The sequence below is a fragment of the Eubalaena glacialis genome, chromosome 6 (assembly GCF_028564815.1).
Source record: "Eubalaena glacialis isolate mEubGla1 chromosome 6, mEubGla1.1.hap2.+ XY, whole genome shotgun sequence".
Taxonomy (NCBI): domain Eukaryota; kingdom Metazoa; phylum Chordata; class Mammalia; order Artiodactyla; family Balaenidae; genus Eubalaena; species Eubalaena glacialis.
The window spans coordinates 83,049,358-83,077,211 of NC_083721.1; the positions used below are offsets into that span (position 1 = coordinate 83,049,358).

General features: G+C 39.8%; 1 protein-coding gene and 1 pseudogene across 1 annotated transcript in view; one reads left to right on the forward strand and one right to left on the reverse strand.

Annotated features, from left to right (window-relative positions):
* The window catches only part of SENP2 (SUMO specific peptidase 2), a 30,942-nt gene extending 21,883 nt beyond the window's left edge, over positions 1–9,059 (reverse strand). The window contains exons 1-5 of the mRNA XM_061193309.1: positions 8,851–9,059; positions 6,813–6,868; positions 3,038–3,171; positions 2,333–2,399; positions 352–442 (exon numbers count right to left, since the gene is read on the reverse strand). Coding sequence (XP_061049292.1) covers positions 352–442; positions 2,333–2,399; positions 3,038–3,171; positions 6,813–6,868; positions 8,851–8,951 — 449 coding nt within the window. The 5' untranslated portion in view covers positions 8,952–9,059. The remainder of the gene's footprint in view (positions 1–351; positions 443–2,332; positions 2,400–3,037; positions 3,172–6,812; positions 6,869–8,850) is intronic.
* Positions 9,060–24,914: 15,855 nt separating this feature from the next.
* Positions 24,915–25,088, forward strand: LOC133093460 (DNA-directed RNA polymerases I, II, and III subunit RPABC4-like; annotated as a pseudogene).
* Positions 25,089–27,854: the final 2,766 nt, after the last annotated feature.

The following is a 27,854-nucleotide window of genomic DNA, read 5'->3' on the forward strand; positions in this document are numbered from 1 at the left end:
TAAAGGGCATTCCCTGGCAGTACAGTGCTTTCACTGTCGAGGGCCTGGGTTCAACCCCTGGTTGGGGAACTAAGATCCAACAAGCAACATGGTGAGGCCAAAAAATAAAAATTAAAAATAATTTTAAAAATTAAAGGTTTTCAAAATCACATTATATAGGCATATGATATGGTAGAAAAAGTAACACACACTTGAGTACGTCTCTCACCAGCTGTATGATATTTGGCAAGTTACTAACCTCAGAGTACTTACTTAACAAGATTACATAATAGAAGTGAGAATGCCTAGCAAGAGTGACCACCTAAAAATTACTAAGTTTCCATTTACAGAAAGGCAGAATTTAACACTTACCCAAAGGAAGGCAGGACTCTGCGTGGCTGATCTCGAGTTACTGTCACTCTGATCTTTGGATAGTCACTTATTCCATTAGGAGATTTATTACCTATTTTTAAAAACCATTTGTAATTGTAAAAGAAAAACAAAAAACACACACAAAAATACCTGTGAACAGTCTGCATTAGAAAAGAAAATCTGGACTTCCCTGGTGGCACAGTGGTTAAGAATCCGCCTGCCAATGCAGGGGACACAGGTTGGAGCCCTGGTCCGGGAAGATCCCACATGCTGTGGAGCAGCTAAGCTCGTGTGCCACAACTACAGAGCCTACACTCTAGAGCCCGTGAGCCACAACTACTGAGCCCTCATGCCACAACTACTGAAGCCCACGCACCTAGAGCCCGTGCTATGCAACAAGAGCAGCCACCGAAATGAGAAGCCCGCACAGCACAACAAAGAATAGCCCCCACTCGCCGCAACTAGAGAAAGCCTGCTTGCAGCAACAAAGACCCAACACGGCCAAAAATAAATTAATTAAAAAAAAAAAAAGAAAATCTGTGAGCAGTCTATACTGTAGAACTAAATATCTTATTTTTTCAAATTCTATTACTTTCTAGCACACATTTTGTAAAAGTTAAAGGAAAAGCAATAGTGCTTAGTCTGTCTTTGCTCTCAGGTAGGTAGTAGCAATTCATAGGAAAGCTTTACTAGTTTTGCTTGCTGGGGCCAACAAAAGGCATGAAGAACTCAATGATTATAAACTCTGTAATCTAATCAAATTGAGTAAATTTTTCAAATTGTTTCTTCTTCTCAAGAAAACAGAAGTATTTTTAAATGAAAATCTGCTTTGTTACTACATTTCCCTGGAAGCTTCTAATACCTGTGAGACGGTTACTATACCTCAAAAAAGGGTAACAAAATTTTCATCAGCCACGTTATCTGCTGGAGCTACTACAGGGGTTTGGAGTCCCTGAGGACTCCAAAATGCAAAGAGGTCTAAAGCTCAAAGTTTTTTCTTAAGTCAGTAGCAGCAAAACGTGAACTGACCTGCATTCATTTGTTTGTAAAACCTGACTTGAATCAATGTTCAATCCTGTTGGGGTTTTTTAAATAATATTCAATAAACAACTGAAAAATGTGGAATTCCCAAACATATCTCCAAGCGTTTCCGATTTGAGATTGTGGATTTCTTTATATAAGAAATCTGCCCTAGGAATACCCATGCTTCTCTGACTAGGCTACACAAACCCACAGAAATATAGTGCTGGTACTTCAGGCACAAGATAAATCTACCATCCTCTCTATATGTCAATTTTCTGAACCCACAACTTCTCTAAAAGCTCTTTTTCCCCCTTCCTCTCAAACTTTACAAGCCTATCTGTGTGGCAGAGATCACAATCATTTTCAGGACTCTGGCTTCTTCCTATTTTTCCCCACCAGAGCATTTTATATAGTATATATAATAATTACAATTCAATTTCGGGATCTAAGGATGATATGGAGGTTCCTAATCCACAAAACCATGAGAACTGGGAACCTAAGGTTGCTCCCCCATCAGATGATGTCCCTCAAAGGCAGGGTTTTATTATTTTGTTATTTTATTATGTTGTTATTTGTTTTGCTATTTTGTTATTAAAGGTTTTATTATTCTATTATTTTGTTTTGTTATTTTGCTACTTAAGGTTTTATTATTTTGTTATTCATGATAACTCAGCACAGTGTCTGACAGAGTAAGCTCTCAGGTAACACCTTTTTTTGCTTTTTAATAAATAAGCCCTGATCTAAGTCACATTAAAGACGCTGATAAAGCAAATAGGAAACATAACAGTAAATTCGAAGACAATACTAAAGGAAAGCGATTTGCTTTTTAGAATGGTAGGGAGAATATATCTGTGTTCTCATCCGAAGCCAAATCAGTGTTTTCCTTTCACATTCCCAAAACTCAGAGAACAGAGGCAGAAGGAGGTAGGGGAAGCAGAAATGTTTTTGACCACCTCACCCAGTTTCAGCATGTTGTTCCAGGATCCGGAATCTGTCAGTTCAGAAGATGAAGAGTTCGAAAATACCTTAAAATCAAAAAGAATCATCTCTGTATTAACTCTCAGAATTTAAATAAGTCTTAATATGAAAAAAAAAAATCACTCTATTTTAGTGATGATTTAGTTACCTCACAGAAGAAACTTCATCAGTAAGACCAAGACTCACAAAATGATGTAAAAAGTAACAATTCCAGATTCTTCACACATACTTAAACAAGAAAACCAGATGTAGAGTTGACTCTTGAACAAGGGTCTGAACTCCGTGGATCCAATTAAACGTGGATTTTTTTCAACAGTAAATACTAGTGTATTACATGATTACTGATTAGGAATCCACGGATGCAGAACCTCAGATATGGCAGAACCAAGGATCTGGAAGGCCAACTATGTGAGTTTTTGACTGTGTGGAGAGTTGGGGCCCATAACCCAAGCATTGTTCAGAGGTCAACTGTATTAGTAATTAGGCTCCTTATAAATATTTTTTAAATGTGCAATTTCTTAATCTTTCATTTTTTGGTCTCTGTATCAAGGCTAATTAAGACATGAACATTTCGGAAAGAAGTCATTCTACATATTAATTCCTAAAAAGAGAATATTTCTAAAATTTAACTTTAATGATTAAGTACAAAGACCAGTAGCCCCAGTGAAGCCTTATCCCCACTGACCTCTCCTGAAGGGACCACATTCCGTGTTCCATTACAAGCAGAAGTCACTATGGGCTTTGTGGTCAGCTGGAATGGGAATCCAAATAAGCTGGCAGCATTGTAGAGACTGTTTTTCACTTGGTGAATAAAGCAACCTAGAAAGTGTAATATAGATTACATATACATATATAGAGTACTTAAACTTTTAGCAAAAAAAAAAAAAAAAAAGATTATATCTTAGAAAAGGCCTCTCTCAATTTTTATTAGAAGTCCTATCTTCAACCATTGAGAGAAAAAGGTACCTGTAAATATAATTTTTCTCGTATCTGAATAACTGCAATTCCAGCATTAGCATTTTGGGGTTTTTTTAGTAAAATATCTAGGAGGTTACAAAAGCATGAAACCATCATTTTAGCAAATCACATAGTGATTCACAAAAAAAAGTCCTGAAATGACAGCTTTTAAGCAATGAGTTCCCCAGAATATATACTGTAAAATAAATCTTTTCCAGAGACATAAGGGCATAACTTAGACAACCTGGAGCATATAGTTACTAGGTATGGCAGAATTCTAGGAAGCATTACCATTTACTCACTGGTTTATCCTTACTTCTCAGGCAGGTTAACAATATAGTTGTCCTAAACAACTACTTACTACCTTGGCTATATCCAGGATGGAAATTAGTGAAGTATATGTGGCTCCTAAACGTCTAGGATGATGAAACAAAGCTATGCCTCTACTGGAGAAGATGTGTTGGAAGATCTCAGACTCACCCCTCCCTGCCACCAAAAATAAAGATTACAAAATAAGTAAATAAATAAGGGTGAGGGGTAGATTTCAATGCTTTCCCCACTTCCTCCTTTTATCACACTACCCCCTTCTCACTTCCTACACTGCTGATTTGTTTTCTACAATTTCCTTTCTATTTCCTAATTAAGGTTTTCTAAAGCACTAGTTTGAGATAAAGGGGTCATCATCTTTTTTTTTTTTTTAAAAAAGATCGTTTTGTGATCTCAGATTAACATCTTTATTCTTAAATTTACTTATTTATTTATTTAATTTTTGGCTGTGTTGGGTCTTCGTTTCTGTGCAAGGGCTTTCTCTAGTTGCGGCGAGCGGGGGCCACTCTTCATCGCGGTGCGCGGGCCTCTCACTGTCGCGTCCTCTCCTGTTGCGGAGCACAGGCTCCAGACGCGCAGGCTCAGTAGTTGTGGCTCACGGGCCTAGTTGCTCCGCGGCATGTGGGATCTTCCCAGACCAGGGCTCGAACCCGTGTCCCCTGCATTGGCAGGCAGACTCTCAACCACTGCGCCACTAGGGAAGCCCAAGGGGTCATCATCTTAACCATATTCTGCTTTAGAGAAAAATACCCTGAAAGTGAAATGGTGGCTTTTAAACATCAAGCACTCCAGAACATATAAGATATAAAATACTTTCCAGGAAGATAGGGGAATAACTTAAACAACAAGAAAGATGTGCTAGATGGGTAAAGCAGAATCCAATTTGAAGTAATCTGTCACTATAGAATAGTTAGAAGTACCAAAATTTGCAAATGCCTTGTTTCTCATTTTAGGAACTGGAGAGAATTCCAGGTTATCCCTCTAATAACGTTGAGGGATATCACTTACATTCTACTGTGCTGTAAGTGGGAGAAGAAGAACTTTAGGGATTGGTGCTTATCATCCAGATTGTCATCCAGACTCCAAACGGCAGGAAGTACTCGTAATAACATAAATGTGTAATAACATAAGTGCTCACAAAAAGTGTTGTGATATTTATTTTCCCATAAGTTTTGTCAAAATCTGAGTATGCCCCAAAATTATGTCAAAAGATCTCATTGATTAAAAAAAAAAAAGCAGGCAGGAAGGCCCACCTCATCTGTAAAATGAAGATAAGCCCATCTTATTTTGCTGAGACTAGACTACGTAGATCGCTTCAGGTCCCTTTCATCTGTAAGATCATGAGTTCTAAGGAAGGGGTAAGTTCTAATTCTAAGCTGCTTCTTCTTTTCACTCTTCCTTTTTTTCTCTCCAAAGCAGCCAACAGACTCATACGGTCCAATATAGTAGCCAGTGTCCACAGGTAGTTACCTAAGTTTAAATTTAATTAAAATTAAATTCAGTTCCTCAGTTGCATAGCCCCACTTCAGGTACTCAATAGCCATCATCTCAGAGAGTTCTATTGGCCAGCACTGCTAGAGACCTTTACAAACTCTACCAGGAAGTATTATCTCTGCTACCCACTGCTTCCCCCTTGGCTTAGGTTCCCTTCTATAGTTTCTAGTCAGAAAATCTTAATATATATTTCGTGGAAATCATGGACGGTGAGAACCTTAACATACCAGAATTATTTCAGGAACCTTCTCTAATACCACCATCAAAGTTTTTTGTTTTTTGTTTTTAACCACATACAGCTGTTTATTTATATTTTTCTATAAAATTGACTCACTTTTTTTTGCTAAACAAATGTATTTGTGAAAGGTAACTTTATATTACTACTGTTGATGTAAAGCAACCTCATTTGCCTTATGAGGAAATGAAAACAACAATATTAAGTTCTAGCTGGGCCTGTTAAAAAAGGGAAGATTAGCATGTATTAGACAAGTTTTAAATACATGCTAGCATTAAATCAACATGTTTTCTGCTTAAAATAATCATAAATTAAAAATAACTGAAAAGGATACAACATTTTTAGTTTATAACATAATTCAGATGATACTTAATGCTATGAATGTTGTATCTCCTAAAATCGTTTCTTGAATTGGTATCTATCCTGTGCTTTGGGAAATACTGTCCTAATGAATTTAGTATAAATTCCTGGCATTCAAAGTCCCTCTGTATTTTGAACTCTCTCTTTGGTCAACTTTTTCCCTAAGTTCTATTTGCTATTTCCTGAATTACACAATTTCCCATACTGTTCCCTCTGCCTAGAATGCTTTTCCTTCCTATTGCTCTCTGTCGATACCCTATCTATGCTTCAAGACTCATTTCACATATTAGATCCTTCATCAAATTATTTACCGAGACTCTTAACCAGAAGAAAATTGGACAGTATTTTGTTACTACCTTTCTTATATCACTTATCATATCCTCATAGACATTAGTATTATTTATGTACTTGTCTTAAAACCCCCCACTATATAATCATACACCCCCTACAATTTTAAGATCCTTAAAAAGAGACCCTGTCATACTTATTTTTGTACTTCCTGTGGAACCTAACACATTGCTTAACAGTAAGACAGGCTCAATAAGCACTCATTGGATTTAAATGAAATCTTAACACAGGCATGTCCACTCTTTACCTCATCCGGAGGTAGATTCAAATTCACGTGCATTTTTGAGAAAGAGGAAAATATTACTATAGTATTCCATTGTGCCTTTTCTCTTTACTCTAATCTAGTTTTATTCTCTTCTACCAAGCAACGTCTAGCCCTTCAGGTATAGGGAAGTAAACAATTTGAGGCAACAGATTACACTGGTTCACTCAGCTATCCGAACTAGATGACTCAGTTTGAAGTAGTTTTTACAGTGTTTTCTCCCCAAATTTAAAAAGCACCTTTTCTTTATAGGAAGATTCGGAATTTTGAAATGCACTTTCAACATACAGGCTTATTTATCTGGAAAGATACTTACATCTCTGCTAACACTGGTTACCTCTAGAGAAGATAACTGAGTAGAAGAGGGACAGGAAAGAGACTTACTTTTCACTGTATGTACTTTTTATCTTTTGAATTTTGTCCATACATAAACTTTTCTTATTTAAAAAACTAACTTTTAAAATTAATATTTAATACCTAATCTCGGTCTTTTGGCTGGTATTTCATCAGCGTCCACTGTAGAAAGCAGAGTGCTGAAAAAAGAGAAAAGAGATATATATGTATATATTCATATACACACATACGCACTCCTATAAGTAAGCTTACTATTCATGCAACACACCCCCTTCCATTCACTTTGTCATAAAATGAGATCCAACTAACGTTTATGCTATAGTAGGCCTTTAGCATTTGAGGACGTAACACTATGGTTTCAACTATATGAGATCCAAAACTCCCTATTACATAATAATCTGTAGTCTGGCTAAAGTACAAACATGAAACTGGTCAGAAATCCCTTAACTAGTAAATGAATATAGGTAAAAGCTTAGGACTATGCTATTCCTTTTCTCTCCAGAAATGATTTAAGAACAAATAATTTCCTTTTGAAAGATGACACCCTCCCCAAAGAAAGTCACTTTCTACTTCAGATAGAAGTAGACAATACAAGAAGCCTCAAAAGATAGTTCTCAGCCAGAAAAAGGTGTTATATTTAACTGCATTTTTATCATGGAAACTATGTTACAGTGATAACAAAGAATTTGGAAATTCAGGAAACTTTTTGGACCTATACCTCAAGAATGTTAAAGGTTCATGGTATAATCATCCTTCTAAAGATGATTATGAATGATCATATTTACAAAAAAAATGAACAGAATAAATCCCAGGAGAATACCATTCAGTTCATAACTTTAAACATCCCAACAAGACTTACTATCTTCATCTGGACTGAAAAATGGCTTACATTTAAAAGAGTTGTTTTAGATAAAGGATGTGGTAAAGAACAGGAGTTTGACCTACAAGCCACTATTTCCCTGACCAGCAGAGATTCGCAGTAAAAATAAAGGACAGGGGAGAGGAAATTAACATTTCCTTATTCAATAAATATGTACCAAGTGCCTATCACGCACCAGCCTCTGCACAAGGCCCTTGGGGCAGAATATACAAACACTACCCTTATATACCCTAAGCATCATTTTAGGTACTTTACAACTTGTTGTCAAATGATCCTTATATCAACCCTACAGAAAGGTAGAAAGAATACGTTAAAACCTTGCCCTCTCTGGAACACATGATGGAATTTAGCTCACAGCCAATTCATCAATGATCTGAATTCTTAGACTCATACATTAAGTAATCATCTTGTTTTCTCAAGCTCCAAGAAACCATCCTCCAATGATCTTGAGGCTTAATTTAAAAAAATGAAATTAACACTTGATCATTAAAAGTTGGGAGGTTATGTATAGAATTGGTATGGTACTTTATTCTCTAGATTAATTCTTAGGGAAGGGGGTAGACACTATGAAATGGGACAAACCAACAGGTAAATGCTAAGAACAACTTTTAGTTTCCCAAAAATTTTAACTGAATTTTGGAGTACAGACTAGTGATCTTTTTAAAGGAATCAAGTACCTACTTTTTTTTCTCATACACTAATTCTAAAGCACAGAATCACTCTCCCTCCCCAGCAAAACACACACACACACACACACACACACACACACACACACACACAGAGTTTGACAGTTGTTTCAAAACAAGACAGCTGCTGTCTCTTGGTGCTAAGAGAACAGTAAGTGTAATCGAAAGGGCTTTGGGCAAGCTGTGAGTCTCACTTCCCTTACCTGCACTTATTGCGCACAGATAACACTTGGGAGTGTGCTTTGTAAACAGGAGCCACACAAAGACAGTACTCCTTCAATTTTCAGTTTTCAACCTAAGAGCAGCAAAATATGATACAGCCCCATTTGTTGACAGCAACCAGCTTGGACTCTGACAAGAAAGAGCCTAACCATCACCGACCACTAGCTCCTTCCATCATCAGGATTCGCATCTGCACAGCGCGGAGGAGCGACTACGTCACCAGGGCATCCGCGACACGCACCTCTACCGCCTCCGCCCCAGCTACCTGTTTCTGCCGAGCGGGGCCTGCCTGGCTGGATCAGCCCTATGCCGGCCGAGACCGGGGTGGGGGAGGGGAACAGCCAGGCCAGCGCTCGGCCCCCTCTCCTCTCACCTGTTCGAGCGCCGCCTCTTCAGGAGGGCCCGGGCAGGGGGCACCGGCCGATCACAGAAACGGAAAATGGTGCCGAGAATCCTAACCAGCCATTTGTACATACCAGGCCCAAGCAGCAGCGGCGGCCGACACACCCCGAGACGCAAACCCCAGAGCTGTCGCCGCCGCTGCCGCCTTCGCTGCCTCGGCCACCAACGCCAAAGCTCAGTCGCCGACTTGTGACGCGGTCCTAGGGCCCACAGATACAACGTCATTGAGCTGCAGGACGCCCCCGCTTGCCACCGCTTCTGACGTCACCTCCTCCCGCCCGACCGGAAAGCATCTTCGCCCTCAAACCTGCGCAGGCGCAACCTAGGTCCCCACCTCCCGAGCCTAGCAACCAGAATGCCTGCGGGATGGTCCCAGCCCAATCGCTAACAAGATCGCAAGGGCTGTGGGCGGGGTTTTCTCTTCGGCGGAGCCAGTCCTGAGGCTGCCCGCGGGACAAGGCCCACGGGCCGCTCGTGAGGTTTCTCCACCCGGGAGGGAGCGCTCCCAGCCCTGAAACACAGTAGGTGATCAGTAAATTTGGTGAGTGCACCAAATAAAGGTTAGTCAGGTTAATTAACAAACGTTTACGCTGCTAGGCGCCCCTTACTTTTCACATACTTTATGTCTGGTATTTTACACGCAGTCACCTTCATTTCTCCCAGCAACCGCAGGCGATGCGGAGCCTTGTGCCCATTTTTAATAAGGAAATCCAGGCATAGAGCGATTAAGTAATTGCCTAAAGTCAAAAAGCTAGCTAGTGGCACAGCTGGAATTTGAACCGCAGTCTGTGTACCAGCGCCACAGTCCCTCGCCCTTGAAGTCCATCTACTGGCAGAAACATGATTACAAATTACAATACAAGATAATTGGCTGTAAGTAAACTATACTTCAATTAAATTTTTAAAAAGATAATTGGCTGCTCTGATAAAGGTGGGTAGAAAGTGCAGTAGGAGCCAGAGAAAGGAAAACCGTCGGCTAGGGAAGTTAAGGAAAGGGCACAACTCAAGGAAGGCTTCACAGAAACTTAAGGATGAAAAGCTACCTGTGGCCTACTAGTACCTACTAGTCCCCCCCTGAGCTGGCAGGGAGTGCTGCTAATTACTCTCCCTCTCTTATCTAGAGGTCCTACTTAAGGTTAATTATCAACAACAGAAAAGGACCCACCCTCTTACTAAAGGAAAATCCAGTCCCCTGGCCCAACACTCTTGGGAATCCTCAAATGTTTTCATGCCCCACGAATCCATCCCTGAATGCACTTGATCCTTAATCTGTGATTCAGTTAAGGTCAGACATCCAGATTTGCTTGAACTTCAACACAGGCACTCCCCAGTAAGCCTCATCATTTGCTCAATAGACATTCTTCCTAGATTCTTTCTGCAGCAAGCCACCCACTAGAGCCCCAGAAGCAACAGCTACCCACCTGTGGCTACCACCACACTGGCCTGGGGGGATGAGGGCAGGTCCTAGAGGGTAGAAGCAAATTCTAAGTGTGAACATGGGATCCTCCCTCAATTCCCTAAAATATAGCTAACACCTGTCTGTTACAGATAGTTTGGGAATAATAGGAGAATTATTAATATAAAGCTGAGAAGATTCAGAAGTGGCTATTACAAGTACAGCATCTATAGCCCATTGCCTCCCAAAAGGATTCTGGGCCCCTCAAGGTCATCTCTCCACTCTTCTCAACAACTTCTACGTGTCACCAACAGAAGATAATTTCCCTTCCACATTTGCGTCTACCCATTTCAGGCTGGACTCGCAAGTTAACTTAAAAGGAGATTACCATTGGCATTATTATGCAGGGCAGTTCAGCTGTTTCCCAACTGTCCATTCCACTATAGAAGTAAGTCTTTGCTTTTGCCAAACCAAGAAGACCACTCAAGTATTGGAAAGGAATTCTCCAAAACAAAAGAGTGGTCTTCATTGAAACATAAATCAGAAAACTGCAAGCTGCTTTAGTTAGAAGAGCAGCTTCTCCCAGGTTCTGGCCACCAAGATTTAAGAAACATTGGCATCAAGTCTCAGAGCAGACTACTACGACACCACAACACAATTTTTTTTTCTTTTCCGGCCTCATTAAGAGCACCCTCACATACCCAATACTGAAACGTAGGTCACCCGCCATGAAAAGTGGGAGGGCTTTGGGATTACAAACCTCAGTCCGAATCTCTGGACCTCATCAGCAAACAATAACTCTGCCAGCCCCTCTGCACACATACATCACCTTTATGTCCTCCTAGTTCTCTAGTCACCCTCTGAAATGGAGAAAGAAAGGGGATTCAGCCTTACAGTCGCTTCTGCCTGGGTCTCGTCTGCCAGTTGGTGCCTTCGATGTCCAGTCGTCGACAGTAGAGGCGTGGACCACTGCCCATCCACTGACCAAGGAGTGGGATTATCCTTAACCCCAAATCCACTACTGCCGGAGCCATTCCCAGACTCAGGAACTCTTCACTGGAGGCCCAGAGGAGAATCCCAAAATCACATGGAGTAACAAGGATACTGAGATTTCTGCCCTTGCTTTGGATAACTTGCACCCATGTACCGCCAGAGGAGCACAACCTCATTGCTTCAGTTTTCACAGGATATCCTAACCGGTTACCCTAATTTTCCAAAAAGAGCTCCTCCTCCTCCTCCTGCGGAGATCCTCTCCTTCAAGCCTTTCCATGGCCCCTCCCCCATCTTCCTCAAAACCTACCTCCCCTCCACAGAACAATGAAGACCCAGCCCTCCAATCCATTCTTTAGTCTTGCAAATTTTCCCTTGGCCAGCATTCTCGAAGTGTTAAAAGATTTCCTCCCAACTTCGTTTTTGCTGACCACTGTTAGAAGAGAGATCTGGGCCCTTTGACTGAAGCGGGATATAAGCCCATAGGTGAGGTGTTGTTGGTTTGGGCCTAATGTGCCTAAAATCTAACATAATTCACCACCATGAAAATTAATTTCCTTCTGGGGACCAACTCCTCTGGTACTCAAGAAAAGCGAGCCCTTCTAATAATGTGACTTTGATCTTATTCAGTCTGTCCAATAACTTTGGCCATATTATGCCAAAAGCAAGTACAGTTTTCCGTGTCCTAGATTTTATTACAAAATTTGCTCACATCAACTACAAACGGCTTGGCCTGCCTCAAGTGGAGAAATAATAGCATCAGGCCCTACCTAAGCCTATTTCCTCATCTGCAAAACAGAGTTCACCAAACCCGTCTCTCAGATCTGTGGGCACATTAAATGTGTTGATGTATATGAAAGGGCTACTTCAATGCCCAGCATAGCTAAGTGCTTAATGTTTCTCTTCCCTCTCTTTCCTTCTCATATCTAATAAGTCATTTAACTTGCCAGTTCTGCATCCTATGTTTTCTACAGATCTGCCCATTCCCCTCTCCAAATGTTACCAAGACTGTTAGCCTTGAGCTCTAATCCTCCCCCTTCAGCTGCAGGGAGGTGTTACCCTAGTCTTACAGGAAACCACCAGAAGAGAAAAACAAGAGCCCACCAAACCAGTTAGAACCAGCTATGTCCAAGGTGGTAGAAAACCTGACCTTCAGTAGACCCTCATTATATGCTCACTGTAATACATTTGCATGGTAAATAACACACCTGATAGTTGACAATTGCCATGGGAAGAGCCAGAAGAGCCCATAGAAGGACTGAAAACGGGTGTTGTAAAACGGGTGTTGTCCCAGTTCCTAGCATACCACACCTCTGTTCTCAGATAAGTCATATATATTCCTCACTCTCTTTTTTTTTTTGCTGCGCTGCTTGGCATGCGGGATCTCAGTTCCCTGAACAGGGATTGAACCCATGCCCCCCTGCAGTGGAAGCTTGGAGTCTTAAGCACTGGACCTCCAGAGAAGTCCTCCTCCCTCACTTTACTCAGTTCCCTCCTTTTACCTCGACCCTCCTGTATATGTAGTGTCTCAAGCAGGTTGAGAAGTTGATTTTTTTTTTTTTTAAATAAACATTTTATTTTGGAGTAATTTTAGATTTACAGAAAAGTTACAGAGAATACAGACTTCCCTTATACTCTTCACCCATTTGCTCCTAATACATAACTGTGGTACATTTATAAAAGTAAGACAGTAACACTGGCACATTACTATTTTTTTTTTCTTTTTTTTTTTGAATTTTATTTTATTTATTCTTTTATAGAGCAGGTTCTCATTAGTCATCCATTTTATACACATCAGTGTATACATGTCAATCCCAATCTCCCAATTCATCACACCACCAACCCCACCCCCTGCTGCTTTTCCCCCTTGGTGTCCATACATTTGTTGTCTACATCTGTGTCTCAATTTCTGCCCTGCAAACCGGTTCATCTGTACCATTTTTCTAGGTTCCACATATATGTGTTAATATATGATATTTGTTTTTCTATTTCTGACATACTTCACTCTGCATGACAGTCTCTAGATCCATCCACGTCTCTACAAATGACCCAATTTTATTCCTTTTTATGGCTGAGTAATATTCCATTGTATATATGTACCACTTCTTCTTTATCCATTTGTCTGTCGATGGGCATGTAGGTTACTTCCATGACCTGGCTATTGTAAATAGTGCTGCAATGAACATTGGGGTGCATGTGTCTCTCCGAATTATGGTTTTCTCTGGGTATATGCCCAGTAGTGGGATTGCTGGGTCATATGGTAATTCTATTTTTAGTTTTTTAAGGAACCTCCATACTGTTCTTCATAGTGGCTGTATCAATTTACATTCCCACCAACAGTGCAAGAGGGTTCCCTTTTCTCCACACCCTCTCCAGCATTCTTGTTTGTAGATTTTCTGATGATGCCCATTCTAACTGGTGTGAGGTGATACCTCATTGTAGTTTTGATTTGCATTTCTCTAATAATTAGTGATGTTGAGCAGCTTTCATGTGCTTCTTGGCCATCTGTATGTCTTTTTGGAGAAACGTCTATTTAGGTCTTCTGCCCATTTTTGGATTGGGTTGTTTGTTTTTTTAATATTGAGCTGCATGAGCTGTTTATATATTTTGGAGATTAATCCCTTGTCTGTTGATTCGTTTGCAAATATTTTCTCCCATTCAGAGGGTTGTCTTTTCATCTTGTTTCTGGTTTCCTTTGCTGTGCAAAAGCTTTTAAGTTTCATTAGGTCCCATTTGTATATTTTTGTTTTTATTTCCATTACTCTAGCAGGCAGATGAAAAAAGATCTTACTGTGATTTATGTCAAAGAGTGTTCCTATGTTTTCCTCTAAGAGTTTTATAGTGTCCGGTCTTACATTTAGGTCTCTAATCCATTTTGAGTTTATTTTTGTGTATGGTGTTAGGGAGTGTTCTAATTTCATTATTTTACATGTAGCCGTCCAGTTTTCCCAGCACCACTTATTGAAGAGACTGTCATTTCTCCATTGTATATCCTTGCCTACTTTTCATAGATTAGTTGACCATAGATGAGTGGGCTTATCTCTGGGCTTTCTACCTTGTTCCATTAATATATATTTCTGTTTTTGTGCCAGTACCATATTGTCTTGATTACTGTAGCTTTGTAGTATAGTCTGAAGTCAGGGAGTCTGATTCCTCCAGCTCCGTTTTTTTCCCTCAAGACTGTTTTGGCTATTCGGGATCTTTTGTGTCTCCACGCAAATTTTAAGATTTTTTGTTCTAGTTCCTTAAAAAATGCCATTGGTAATTTGATAGGGATTGCATTGAATCTGTAGATTGCTTTGGATAGTATAGTCATTTTCACAATATTGATTCTTCCAATCCAAGAACATGGTATATCTCTCCATTTGTTGGTATCATCTTTAATTTCTTTCATCAGTGTCTTATAGTTTTCTGCATACAGGTCTTTTGTCTCCCAAGGTAGGTTTATTCCTAGGTATTTTATTTGTCTCATTGCAATGGTAAATGGGAGTGTTTCCTTAATTTCTCTTTCAGATTTTTCATCATTAGTGTATAGGAATGCAAGAGATTTCTGTGCATTAATTTTGTATCCTGCAACTTAACCAAATTCATTGATTAGCTCTAGTAGTTTTCTGGTAGCATCTTTAGGATTCTCTATGTATAGTATCATGTCATCTGCAAACAGTGACAGTTTCACTTCTTCTTTTCCAGTTTGTATTCCTTTTGTTTCTTTTTCTTCTCTGATTGCCATGGCGAGGACTTCCAAAACTATGTTGAATAATAGTGGTGAGAGTGAACATCCTTGTCTTGTTCCTGACCTTAGAGGAAATGCTTTCAGTTTTTCACCATTGAGAATGATGGTTGCTGTGGGTTTGTTGTATATGGCCTTTATTATGTTGAGGTAGCTTCTCTCTATGCCCACTTTCTGGAGAGTTTTTATCATATATGGGTGTTGAATTTTGCCAAAAGCTTTTTCTGCATCTATTGAGATGATCATATATGGTTTTTATTCTTCAATTTGTTAATATGGTATATCACATTGATTGACTTGCGTATATTGAAGAATCCTTGCATCCCTGGGATAAACCCCACTTGATCATGGTGTATGATCCCTTTTTATGTGTTGTTGGATTCTGCTTGCTAGTATTTTGTTGAGGATTTTTGCATCTATATTCATCAGTGATATTGGTCTGTAATTTTCTTTTTTTGTAGTATCTTTGTCTGGTTTTGGTATCAGGGTGATGGTGGCCTCATAGAATGAGTTTGGGAGTGTTCCTTCCTCTGCAATTTTTTGGAAGAGTTTGAGAAGGATGGGTGTTAGCTCTTCTCTAAATGTCTGATAGAATTCACCTGTGAAGCCATCTGGTCCTGGACTTTTGTTTGTTGGAAGATTTTTAATCACAATTTCAATTTCATTACTTGTGATTTGTCTGTGCATATTTTCCATTTCTTCCTGGTTCAGTCTTGGAAGGTTATACCTTTCTAAGAATTTGTCCATTTCTTCCAGGTTGTCCATTTTATTGGCATAGAGTTGCTTGTAGTAGTCTCTTAGGATGCTTTGTATTGCTGCAGTGTCCATTGTAACTTCTCCTTTTTTCATTTCTAATTTTATTGATTTGAGTCCTCTCCCTCTTTTTCTTGATGAGTCTGGCTAAAGGTTTATCAATTTTGTTTATCTTCTCAAAGAACCAGCTTTCAGTTGTATTGATCTTTGCTATTGTTTTCGTTGTTTCTATTTCATTTATTTCTGCTCTGATCTTTATGATTTCCTTCCTTCTACTAATTCTGGGGTTTTTTGGTTCTTCTTTCTCTAGTTCCTTTAGGTGTAAGGTTAGATTGTTTATTTGAGATTTTTCTTGTTTCTTGAGGTAGGCTTGTATAGGTATAAACTTCCCTCTGAGAACTGCTTTTGCTGCATCCCATAGGTTTTGGATCATCATGTTTTCATTGTCATTTGTCTCTAGGTATTTTTTGATTTCCTCTTTGATTTCTTCAGTAATATCTTGGTTATTTAGTAACGTATTGTTTAGCCACGATGTGTTTGTGTTTTTTACGTTTTTTTCCCTGTAATTGATTTCTAATGTCATAGCGTTGTGGTCGGAATAGATGCTTAATATGATTTCAATTTTCGTAAATTTACTGAGGCTTGATTTGTGACCCAAGATGTGATCTATCCTAGAGAATGTTCCATGTGCACTTGATAAGAAAGTGTAATCTGCTGTTTTGGGATGGAATGTCCTATAAATATCAATTAAATCTATCTGGTCTATTGTGTCATTTAAAGCTTGTGTTCCCTTACTAATTTTCTGTTTGGATGAACTGTCCATTGGTGTAAGTGAGGTGTTAAAGTCCCCCACTATTATTGTGTTACTGTTGATTCCCTCTTTTATAGCTGTTAGCAGTTGCCTTATGTATTGAGGTGCTCCTATGTTGGGTGCATATATATTTATAATTGTTATATCTTCTTCTTGGATTGATCCCTTGATCATTATGTAATGTCCTTCCTTGTCTCTTGTAACATTCTTTATTTTAAAGTCTATTTTATCTGATATGAGTATTGCTACTCCATCTTTCTTTTGATTTCCATTTGCATGGAATACCTTTTTCCATCCTCTCACTTTCAGTCTGTATGTGTCCATAGGTCTGAGGTGGGTCTCTTGTAGACAGCATATATATGGGTGTTGTTTTTGTATCCATTCAGAGAGCCTGTGTCTTTTGGTTGGAGTATTTAATCCATTCACGTTTAAGGTAATTATTGATATGTATGTTCCTATTACCATTTTTAAATTGTTTTGGGGTTTTTTTTGTAGGTCCTTTTCTTCTCTTGTGTTTCCCACCTAGAGAACTTCCTTTAGCATTTGTTGTAGAGCTGGTTTGGTGGTGCTGAATTCTCTTAGCTTTTGCTTGTCTATAAAGCTTTTGATTTCTCCATCGAATCTGAATGAGATCCTTGCTGGGTAGGGTAATCTTGGTTGTAGGGTCTTCCCTTTCATCACTTTAAGTATATCGTGCCACTCCCTTCTAGCTTGTAGAGTTTCTGCTGAGAAATCAGCTCTTAACCTTATGGGAGTTCCCTTGTATGTTGTCATTTTTCCCTTGCTGCTTTCAATAATTTTTCTTTGTATTTAATTTTTGCCAATTTGATTACTATGTGTCTCGGCGTGTTTCTCCTTGGGTTTATCCTGTATGGGACTCTCTGTGCTTCCTGGACTTGGGTGGCTATTTCCTTTCCCATGTTAGGGAAATTTTCAACTATAATCTCTTCAAATATTTCTCAAGTCCTTTCTCTCTCTCTTCTCCTTCTGGGACCCCTATTATGCGAATGTTGTTGCGTTTAATGTTGTCCCAGAGGTCTCTTAGGCTGTCTTCATTTCTTTTCATTCTTTTTTCTTTATTCTGTTCCGCAGCAGTGAATTCCACCATTCTGTCTTCCAGGTCACTTATCCGTCCTTCTGCCAGAGTTATTCTGCAGTTGATTCCTTCTAGTGTATTTTTCATTTCAGTTATTGTATTGTTCATCTCTGTTTGTTTGTTCTTTAATTCTTCTAGATCTTTGTTAAACATTTCTTGCATCTTCTCGATCTTTGCCTCCATTCTTTTTCCGAGGTCCTGGATCATCTTCACTATCATTATTCTGAATTCTTTTTCTGGAAGGTTGCCTATCTCCACTTCATTTAGTTGTTTTTCTGGGGTTTTATCTTGTTCCTTCATCTGGTACATAGCCCTCTGCCTTTTCATCTTGTCTATCTCTCTGTGAATGTGGTTTTTGTTCCACAGGCTGCAAGATTGTAGTTCTTCTTGCTTCTGCTGTCTGTCCTCTGGTGGATGAGGCTATCTAAGAGACTTGTGAAAGTTTCCTGATGGGAGGGACCAGTGGTGGGTAGAGTTGGGTGTTGCTCTGGTGGGCAGAGCTCAGTAAAACTTTAATCTGCTTGTCTGCTGATGGGTGGGCCTGGGTGGGTCCCCTCCCTGTTGGTTGTTTGGCCTGAGGTGACCCAACACTGGAGCCTACCCAGGCTCTTTGGTGGGGCTAATGGAGGACTCTGGGAAGGCTCACACCAAGGAGTACTTCCCAGAACTTTTGCTGCCAGTGTCCTTGTCCTCACGGTGAGACACAGCCACACCCCACCTCTTCAGGAGACCCTCCAACACTAGCAGGTAGGTCTGATTCAGTCTTGATGGGGTCACTGCTCCTTCCCCTGGGTCCCAATGTGCACACTACTTTGTGTGTGCCCTCCAAGAGTGGAGTCTCTGTTTCCCCCAGTCCTGTCATAGTCCTGCAATCAAATCCCGCTAGCCTTCAAAGTCTGATTCTCTAGGAATTCCTCCTCCCATTGCGAGACCCCCAAGTTCGGAAGCCTGATGTGGGCTCAGAACCTTCAATCCAGTGGGTGGACTTCTGTGGTATGTGTTCTCCGGTTTGTGAGTCACCCACCCAGGAATTATGGGATTTGATTTTATTGTGATTGTGCCCCTCCTAACGTCTCATTCTGGCTTCTCCTTTGTCTTTGGATGTGGGGTATCTTTTTTGGTTAGTTCCAGTGTCTTCCTGTCAATGGTTGTTCAGCAGTTAGTTGTGATTCTGGTGGTTTTGCAAGGAGAAGTTGATTTTCAAACTAAGTTCCTGCTTCTCCATTCTCTGGCCATTGATTAAAGCCTGTGCTATTTCAGTCTTAGCATCCATTTTGTTATTGGCTGTGTAAATCCGAATGGAAAATGAACCCTCCCTGCTAAGGCAGGGGGCTTTGGCTGGGCTAGGGCCCAAGTGGGGGTGAGGTAGAAGATAGATGGGCCCCTGGGTCGAACAGCTGTGTTTGTCAAGTGGAGTAAAATTAAAGCTTTGTTCTCAACCAGACACTCCAAGGACAAAGGTAGTGGCAGAAGCTGAGCTCTGCTGAAGTGAAGAGATAAGATGACCACTGCTGAGGTCAAAGAAAATTTCCCTGTCTGCACATGCGCAGGAAGGCTCCTTGGGGGTCAAAAAGGGAGGGGGTGCCACCCCAGAATAAGTGTGGACATGCACCCACAGACCTCTGCGGTGGGATCCATCTTAGCAAAAAATTGCATACGCGTAACTTGGTTCAAGATGGCAGAGTAGAAGGATGTGCGCTCACTCCCTCTTGCGAGAGCACCAGAATCACAACTAACTGCTGAACAATCATCAAGAGGAAGACACTGGAACTCACCAAAAAAGATACCCCACATCCAAAGACAAAGGAGAAGCTGCAATGAGACGGGAGGAGGGGTGCAATCACAATAAAATCAAATCCCACAACCACTGGGTGGGTGACTCACAAACTGGAGAACAATTATACCACAGAAGTCCACCCACTGGAGTGAAGGTTGTGAGCCCCACGTTAGGCTTCCCAACCTGGGGATCTGGCAATGGGAGGAGGAATTCCCAATGAATCAGACTTTGAAGGCTAGCAGGATTTGATTGCATGACTTTGACAGGACTGGGGGAAACTGGAGTCTCCACTCTTGGAGGGCACACACAAAGTAATGTGCACATCAGGACCCAGAAGGAAGTAGGAGTGACCCCATAGGAGACTGAACTAGACGTACCTGCTAGTGTTAGAGGGTCTCCTGCAGAGGCGGGGGGTGGCTGTGCCTCACCACAGGGACAAGGACACCGGCAGCAGAAGTTCTGGGAAGTACTCATTGGCGTGAGCCCTCCTGAAGTCCGCCATATAGCCCCACCAAAGAGCCTGTAGCCTCCAGTGCTGAGTTGCCTCAGCCCATACAACCAACAGGGAGGGAACTCAGCCCCACCCATCAGCAGACAAGGGGATTAAAGTTTTACTGAACTCTGCCCACCAGAGCAACACCCAGCTCTACCCACCACCAGTCCCTCCCATCAGGAAGCTTGCACAAGCCTCTTAGATAGCCCCATCCACCAGAGGCCAGTCAGCAGAAGCAGGAAGAATGACAATCCTGCAGCCTGTGGAAGGAAAACCACATTCACAGAAAGACAGACAAAATGAAAAGGCAGAGGGCTATGTACCAGATGAAGGAACAAGATAAAACCCCAGAAAAACAATTAAATGAAGTGGAGACAGGCAAACTTGCAGAAAAAGAATTCAGAATAGTGATAGTGAAGGTGATACAGGACCTTGGAAAAAGAATGGAGGCAAAGATCAAGAAGATGCAAGAGATGTTTAACAAAGTCCTAGAAGAATTAAAGAACAAACACCTAGAAGAATTAAAGAACAAACAAACAGAGATGAACAATACAATAACTGCAATGAAAAATACACTAGAAGGAATCAACAGCAGAATAACTGAGGCAGAAGAACAGATAAGTGACCTGGAAGACAGATGGTGGAATTCACTGCTGTGGAACAGAATAAAGAAAAAAGAATGAAAAGAAATGAAGACAGGGCTTCCCTGGTGGCACAATGGTTAAGAATCCTCCTGCCAATGCAGGGGACACGGATTTGAGCCCTGGTCTGGGAAGATCCCACATGCCGTGGAGCAACTAAGCCCGTGCACCACAACTACTGAGCCTGCACTCTAGAGCCTGCAAGCCACAACTACTGAAGCCCGCGCGCCTAGTGCCCGTGCTCCGCAACAAGAGAAGCCACCTCGATGAGAAGCCCACACAGCGCAACAAAGAGTAGCCCCCGCTCACTCCGACTAGAGAAACCTCGCGTGCAGCAACAAAGACCCAGTGCAGCCAAAAATAAATAAATAAAAAATAAATTAAAGTACAGAATCTTTAAAAAAGAAAAAAAAAAAAGAAGACAGCCTAAGAGACCTCTGGGACAACATTAAAGGCAGCAACATTCGCATTATAGGGGTCCCAGAAGGAGAAGAGAGAGAGAAAGGACCTGAGAAATATTTGAAGAGATTATAGTTGAAAATTTCCCTAACATGGGAAAGGAAATAGCCACCCAAGTCCAGGAAGCACAGAGAGTCCCATACAGGATAAACCAAAGGAGAAACACACCGAGACACATAGTAATCAAATTGACAAAAATTAAATACAAAGAAAAATTATTAAAAGCAGCAAGGGAAAAATGACAACATACAAGGGAACTCCCATAAGGTTAAGAGCTGATTTCTCAGCAGAAACTCTACAAGCTAGAAGGGAGTGGCACGATATACTTAAAGTGATGAAAGGGAAGAACCTACAACCAAGATTACCCTACCCAGCAAGTATCTCATTCAGATTCGACGGAGAAATCAAAAGCTTTACAGACAAGCAAAAGCTAAGAAAATTCAGCTCTACAACAAATGCTAAAGGAACTTCTCTAAGTGGGAAACAGAAGAGAAGAAAAGGACTTACAAAAACAAACCCAAAACAATTAAGAAAATGGTAAGAGGAACATACATATCGATAATTACCTTAAATGTGAATGGATTAAATGCTCCAACCAAAAGATACAGGCTTGCTAAATGGATACAAAAACAAGACCCATATATATGCTGTGTACAAGAGACCCACTTCAGACTTAGGGACACATACAGACTGAAAGTGAGGGGATGGCAAAAGATATTCCATGCAAATGGAAATCAAATGAAAGCTGGAGTAGCAATGCTCATATCAGATAAAATAGACTTTAAAATAAAGAATGTTACAAGACACAAGGAAGGACACTACATAATGGTCAAGGGATCAATCCAAGAAGAAGATATAACAATTATAAATATATATGCACCCAACATAGGAGCACCTCAAAACATAAGGCAACTGCTAACAGCTATAAAAGAGGAAATCAACAGTAACACAATAATAGTGGGGGGCTTTAACACCTCACTTACACCAATGGACAGATCATCCAGACAGAAAATTAATAAGGAAACACAAGCTTTAAATGGCACAATAGACCAGATAGATTTAATTGATATTTATAGGACATTCCATCCAAAAACAGCAGATTACACTTTCTTCTCAAGTGCACACGGACCATTCTCCAGGATAGATTACATCTTGGGTCACAATTCAAGCCTCAGTAAATTTAAGAAAATTGAAATCATATCTAGCATCTTTTCCGACCACAACGCTGTGAGATTAGAAGTAAATTACAGGGAAAAAAACGTAAAAAACACAAACATGTGGAGGCTGAACAACATGTTACTAAATAACCAAGAGATCAGTGAAGAAATCAAAGAGGAAATGAAAAAATACCTAGAGACAAATGACAACTAAAACACGATGATCCAAAACCTATGGGATGTAGCAAACGCAGTTCTAAGAGGGAAGTTTATAGCTATACAAGCCTACCTCAAGAAATAAGAAAAATATCAAATAAACAATCTAACTTTACACCTAAAGGAACTAGAGAAAGGAGAACAAACAAAAACCAAAATTAGTAGAAGGAAGGAAATCATAAAGATCAGAGCAGAAATAAATGAAATAGAAACAATGAAAACAATAGCAAAGATCAATACAACTGAACGCTGGTTCTTTGAGAAGATAAACAAAATTGATAAACCTTTAGCCAGACTCATCAAGAAAAACAGGGAGAGGACTCAAATCAATAAAATTAGAAATGAAAAAAGGAGAAGTTACAATGGACACTGCAGCAATACAAAGCATCCTAAGAGACTACTACAAGCAACTCTATGCCAATAAAATGGACAACCTGGAAGAAATGGACAAATTCTTAGAAAGGTATAACCTTCCAAGACTGAACCAGGAAGAAACAGAATATACGAACACACCAATCATAAGTAATGAAATTGAAACTGTGATTAAAAATCTTCCAACAAACAAAAGTCCAGGACCAGATGGCTTCACAGGTGATTTCTATCAGACATTTAGAGAAGAGCTAACACCCATCCTTCTCAAACTCTTCCAAAAAATTGCAGAGGAAGGAACACTCCCAAACTCATTCTATGAGGCCACCATCACCCTGATACCAAAACCAGACAAAGATGCTACAAAAAAAAGAAAATTACAGACCAGTATCACTGATGAATATAGATGCAAAAATCCTCAACAAAATACTAGCAAGCAGAATCCAACAACACATAAAAAGGGATCATACACCATGATCAAGTGGGATTTATCCCAGGGATGCAAGGATTCTTCAATATACACAAATCAATCAATGTGATACACCATATTAACAAATTGAAGAATAAAAACTATATACGATCATCTCAATAGATGCAGAAAAAGCTTTTGGCAAAATTCAACACCCATATATGATAAAAACTCTCCAGAAAGTGGGCATAGAGAGAAGCTACCTCAACATAATAAAGGCCATATACAACAAACCCACAGCAACCATCATTCTCAATGGTGAAAAACTGAAAGCATTTCCTCTAAGGTCAGGAACAAGACAAGGATGTTCACTCTCACCACTATTATTCAACATAGTTTTGGAAGTCCTCGCCATGGCAATCAGAGAAGAAAAAGAAATAAAAGGAATACAAACTGGAAAAGAAGAAGTGAAACTGTCACTGTTTGCAGATGACATGATACTATACATAGAGAATCCTAAAGATGCCACCAGAAAACTACTAGAGCTAATTAATGAATTTGGTAAAGTTGCAGGATACAAAATTAATGCACAGAAATCTCTTGCATTCCTATACACTAATGATGAAAAATCTGAAAGAGGAATTGAGGAAACAATTCCATTTACTCTTGCAACAAAAAGAATAAAATACCTAGGAATAAACCTTCCTAAGGTGGTAAAAGAACTGTACTCAGAAAACTGGAAGACACTGATGAAAGAAATCAAAGACGACACAGATGGAGAGATATACCATGTTCTTGGATTGGAAGAATCAGTATTGTGAAAATAAATACACTACCCAAAGCAATCTACAGATTCAATGCAATCCTTATCAAATTACCAGTGGCATTTTCTGCAGAACTAGAACACAAAGTCTTAAAATTTGTATGGAGACACAAAAGACCCTGAATAGCCAAAGCAATATTTTTTTTTTTTTTTTTAATTTTTAAAAATTTTTGGCTGCATTGGGTCTTCGTTGCTGTGCGCGGGCTTTCTCTGGTTGTGGCGAGTGGGGGCTACTCTTTGTTGCGGTGCGTGGGCTTCTCACTGTAGTGGCTTGTCTTGTTGCAGAGCACAGGCTCTAGGCACATGGGCTTCAGTAGTTGTGGCATGTAGGCTAAGTAGTTGTGTCACGTGAGCTCTAGAGCGCAGGCTCAGTAGCTGTGTCGCACGGGCTTAGTTGCTCCGCGGCATGTGTGATCTTCCTGGGTCAGGGTGCGAACCCATGTCCCCTACATTGGTAGGCAGATTCTTAACCACTGCGCCACCAGGGAAGCCCCGCCAGAGCAATCTTGAGGGAAAAAAACGGAGCTGGAGGAATCAGACTATACTACAAAGGTACAGTAATCAAGGCAATGTGGTACTGGCACAAAAACTGAAATATAGATCAATGGATTAGGATAGAAAACCCAGAGATAAACCCACGCACCTATGGTCAACTAATCTATGACAGAGGAGGCAAGGATATACAATGGAGAAATGACAGTCTCTTCAATAAGTGGTGCTGGGAAAATTGGACAGCTACATGTAAAAGAATGAAATTAGAACACTCCCTAACACCATACACAAAAATAAACTCCAAATGGATGAAGGACCTAAATGTAAGACCGGACACTATAAAACTCTTAGAGGGGACACAGCCGTGAGTCGGAATCTGTTTGCAAGCACAGAGAAGTTTCTCCATGTTACGTGGGTACAACAATGGACACCCAGAAGGACGTTCAACGCCCAAAGCAGCAGCCAATGATATATATCTGTGGAGAATGTCACACAGAAAATGAAATAAAATCAAGGAATCCAATCTGATGCACAGAATATGGATACAGAATAATGCACAAGAAAAGGACTAAAAGATTGGTGGTTTTTGATGCTTGATGAAACACGAAATTCAGAGGAATATCTTCATTTGTGTTTTGATTTGCTGTTAATGTTGTATAGCTTTTGATTAGTGTACTTTATGAATACAACTATACACACATGATTTCATTTTAAAAGCCATATTGTATTTAGGTATCTACTAATAGTTTATATAAGGATATTTTTTTTTGTTCAGTTACATGGTTTGTAATTTAATTTTATCGTATATGTAATCTGACACACAATGAAGGTTAAAAGTGCTTCCCCAAACTACACTTTAATCAAACCTAGAATCATCTGGGACCCTTGTTAAAAATGAAGTTTGCTAGGGCTCTCTAAAGATCTGATTAAGTAAGTTCCTAGGAAACCACTGTTTTACATCACCAATTGTTTGTAAACTCTCCAGCATCATTTTGTATAGAGTATACCAATGCACTTACTGTCAGTGTGCATATCTCATTTTAAGTTATAATTTTCATTTGTTAACTTGGCATAGGCGTTTCTGTATTTGTATATAATGCTTGACTATTTTTTAAATCTTTGGCAAGGGAAAAGAAACTTTAATGGTTGCTTTCTGTAAGGCAAAGTCAATCCCAAGTAAAGTGGATGAAGCAGACTATTAAGGCAGGTGCAATTTCCCAGGCATAATCATTCATTAAGGTAAAAAACTCTGCTTTCAGGATATTAAAAAAATGAGTTGGTTTACACTGAATTGTTGGATGACTGTTTAAAGCTTTTGCCTTGTTCTTAGGGATATGGATGCTCAGATACTCCATCTGTTCCAGGATTCGATTAGATATATTTCAACTTTGTTAATAGCTTTGTGTGTCTCTCACATTCGAAGTATTAACTGTACCATTTAAAAAAAAAAGACTTATTTCTACTCCCATCCTCAAATAGTAAGTTCTATAAATTTATTATGTGCTATACAAAGTACTACCATACTCAAGATTTTTAAAGAGTGCTTCCTTGGTCCAGGTTTTCCTGGACCATGGCTTTCATAATCTTATAATTCTGCCATGTTCCTTCTTGAACTTGTCCTTTCTATACAAAAGAGTCCCAGTTACAACCACAACAACAACAACAAAAAAACTCTTAGTGGAAAACATAGGAAGAACACTCTTTGACATAAATCACAGCAAGATCTTTTTTGACCCATCTTCTAGAGTAATGGAAATAAAAAACAAAAATAAACCAATGGGACCTAATGAAACTTAAAAGCTTTTGCACAGCAAAGGAAACAGTAAACAAGACGAAAAGACAACCCTCAGAATGGGAGAAAATATTTACAGACGAAGCAACTGACAAAGGATTAATCTCCAAAATATACAAACAGCTCATGCAGCTCAATATTAAAAAAACAAACAACCCAATCAAAAAATGGGCAGAAAACCTAAATAGACATTTCTCCAAAGCAGACATACAGACGGCCAAGAGACACATGAAAAGCTGCTCAACATCACTAATTATTAGAGAAATGCAAATTAAAACTACAATGAGGTATCACCTCACACTGCTTAGAATGGGCATCATCAGAAAATCTATAAACAAGAAATGCTGGAGAGGGTGTGGAGAAAAGGGAACCCTCTTGCCCTGTTGGTGGGAATGTAAATTGATACAGCCACTATGGAGAACAGTGTGGAGGTTCCCTAAAAAGTCAAAATAGAATTACCATATGACCCAGCAATCCCACTACTGGGCATATACCCAGAGAAAACCATAATTCAAAAAGACACATGCACCCCAATGTTCATTGCAGCACTATTTACAATAGCCAGGTCATGGAAGCAACCTAAATGCCCGTCGACAGACGAATGGATAAAGAAGATGTGGATCATATATAGAATGGAATATTATTCAGCCATAAAAAGGAACGAAACTGGGTCATTTGTAGAGACATGGATGGACCTAGAGACTGTCATACAGAGTGAAGTAAGTCAGAAAGAGGAAAACAAATATTGTATACTAATGCATATATGCAGAATCTAGAAAAATGGTACAGATGAACCAGTTTGTAAGAAATAGAGACACAGATGTAGAGAAAAAAACATATGGACACCAAGGAGGGAAAGTGGCGGGGTGGGGGTGGTGGTGGGATGAATTGGGAGACTGAGATTGACATATATATACTAATATGTATAAAATGGATAACTAATAAGAACCTGCTATATAAAAAAATAAAAATAAAATAAAATTCAAAAAATAAAACATTTCTATACAAAAAAATAAATAAATAAATTTTTTTAAAAAGTTGCGCATGCATGTTGGGGAGGGTCCTGGGACCAGTCAGGTGTGAAAAAAGAAACAAGATAATTAGCCAAAGGTAAACAAAGACCCGGAAGGACTGTCCTATTTAAATATTAATTTAAATCACCTCATTACTGCACTCTTTGTTCAGGACGCCCATAAGCTTTCTCTCTGGGTATGTATTTCTGCCTAGTTTCTGTCTTAAATAAACAAACTGTTTATGCTCTGTGTGCTCTCCCATACCTTGTACTGTGTCTCTAATAATAAACTTTGTACCTATTTTTACAGTTTTTGCCTCCTTGAAACATTCTTGCTTTCAACTGGGGGAAAGGGCCAGGGCCACTTTCTTTCTAGCCTCTAGTCCCTGGTGGTCTAGCGGCTAGGATTCCTGGTTTTCATCCCGGCTGCCCAGGTCCAATTCCTGGGCAGGGAACTAAGATCTCTCTTCAGGACTGCTCACTGCTGTCTCTCCGAGATCAATTAGACCAACTCAGTAACACAAACCCATCAAAATCACTGTCATTCAGGGCCTGATCA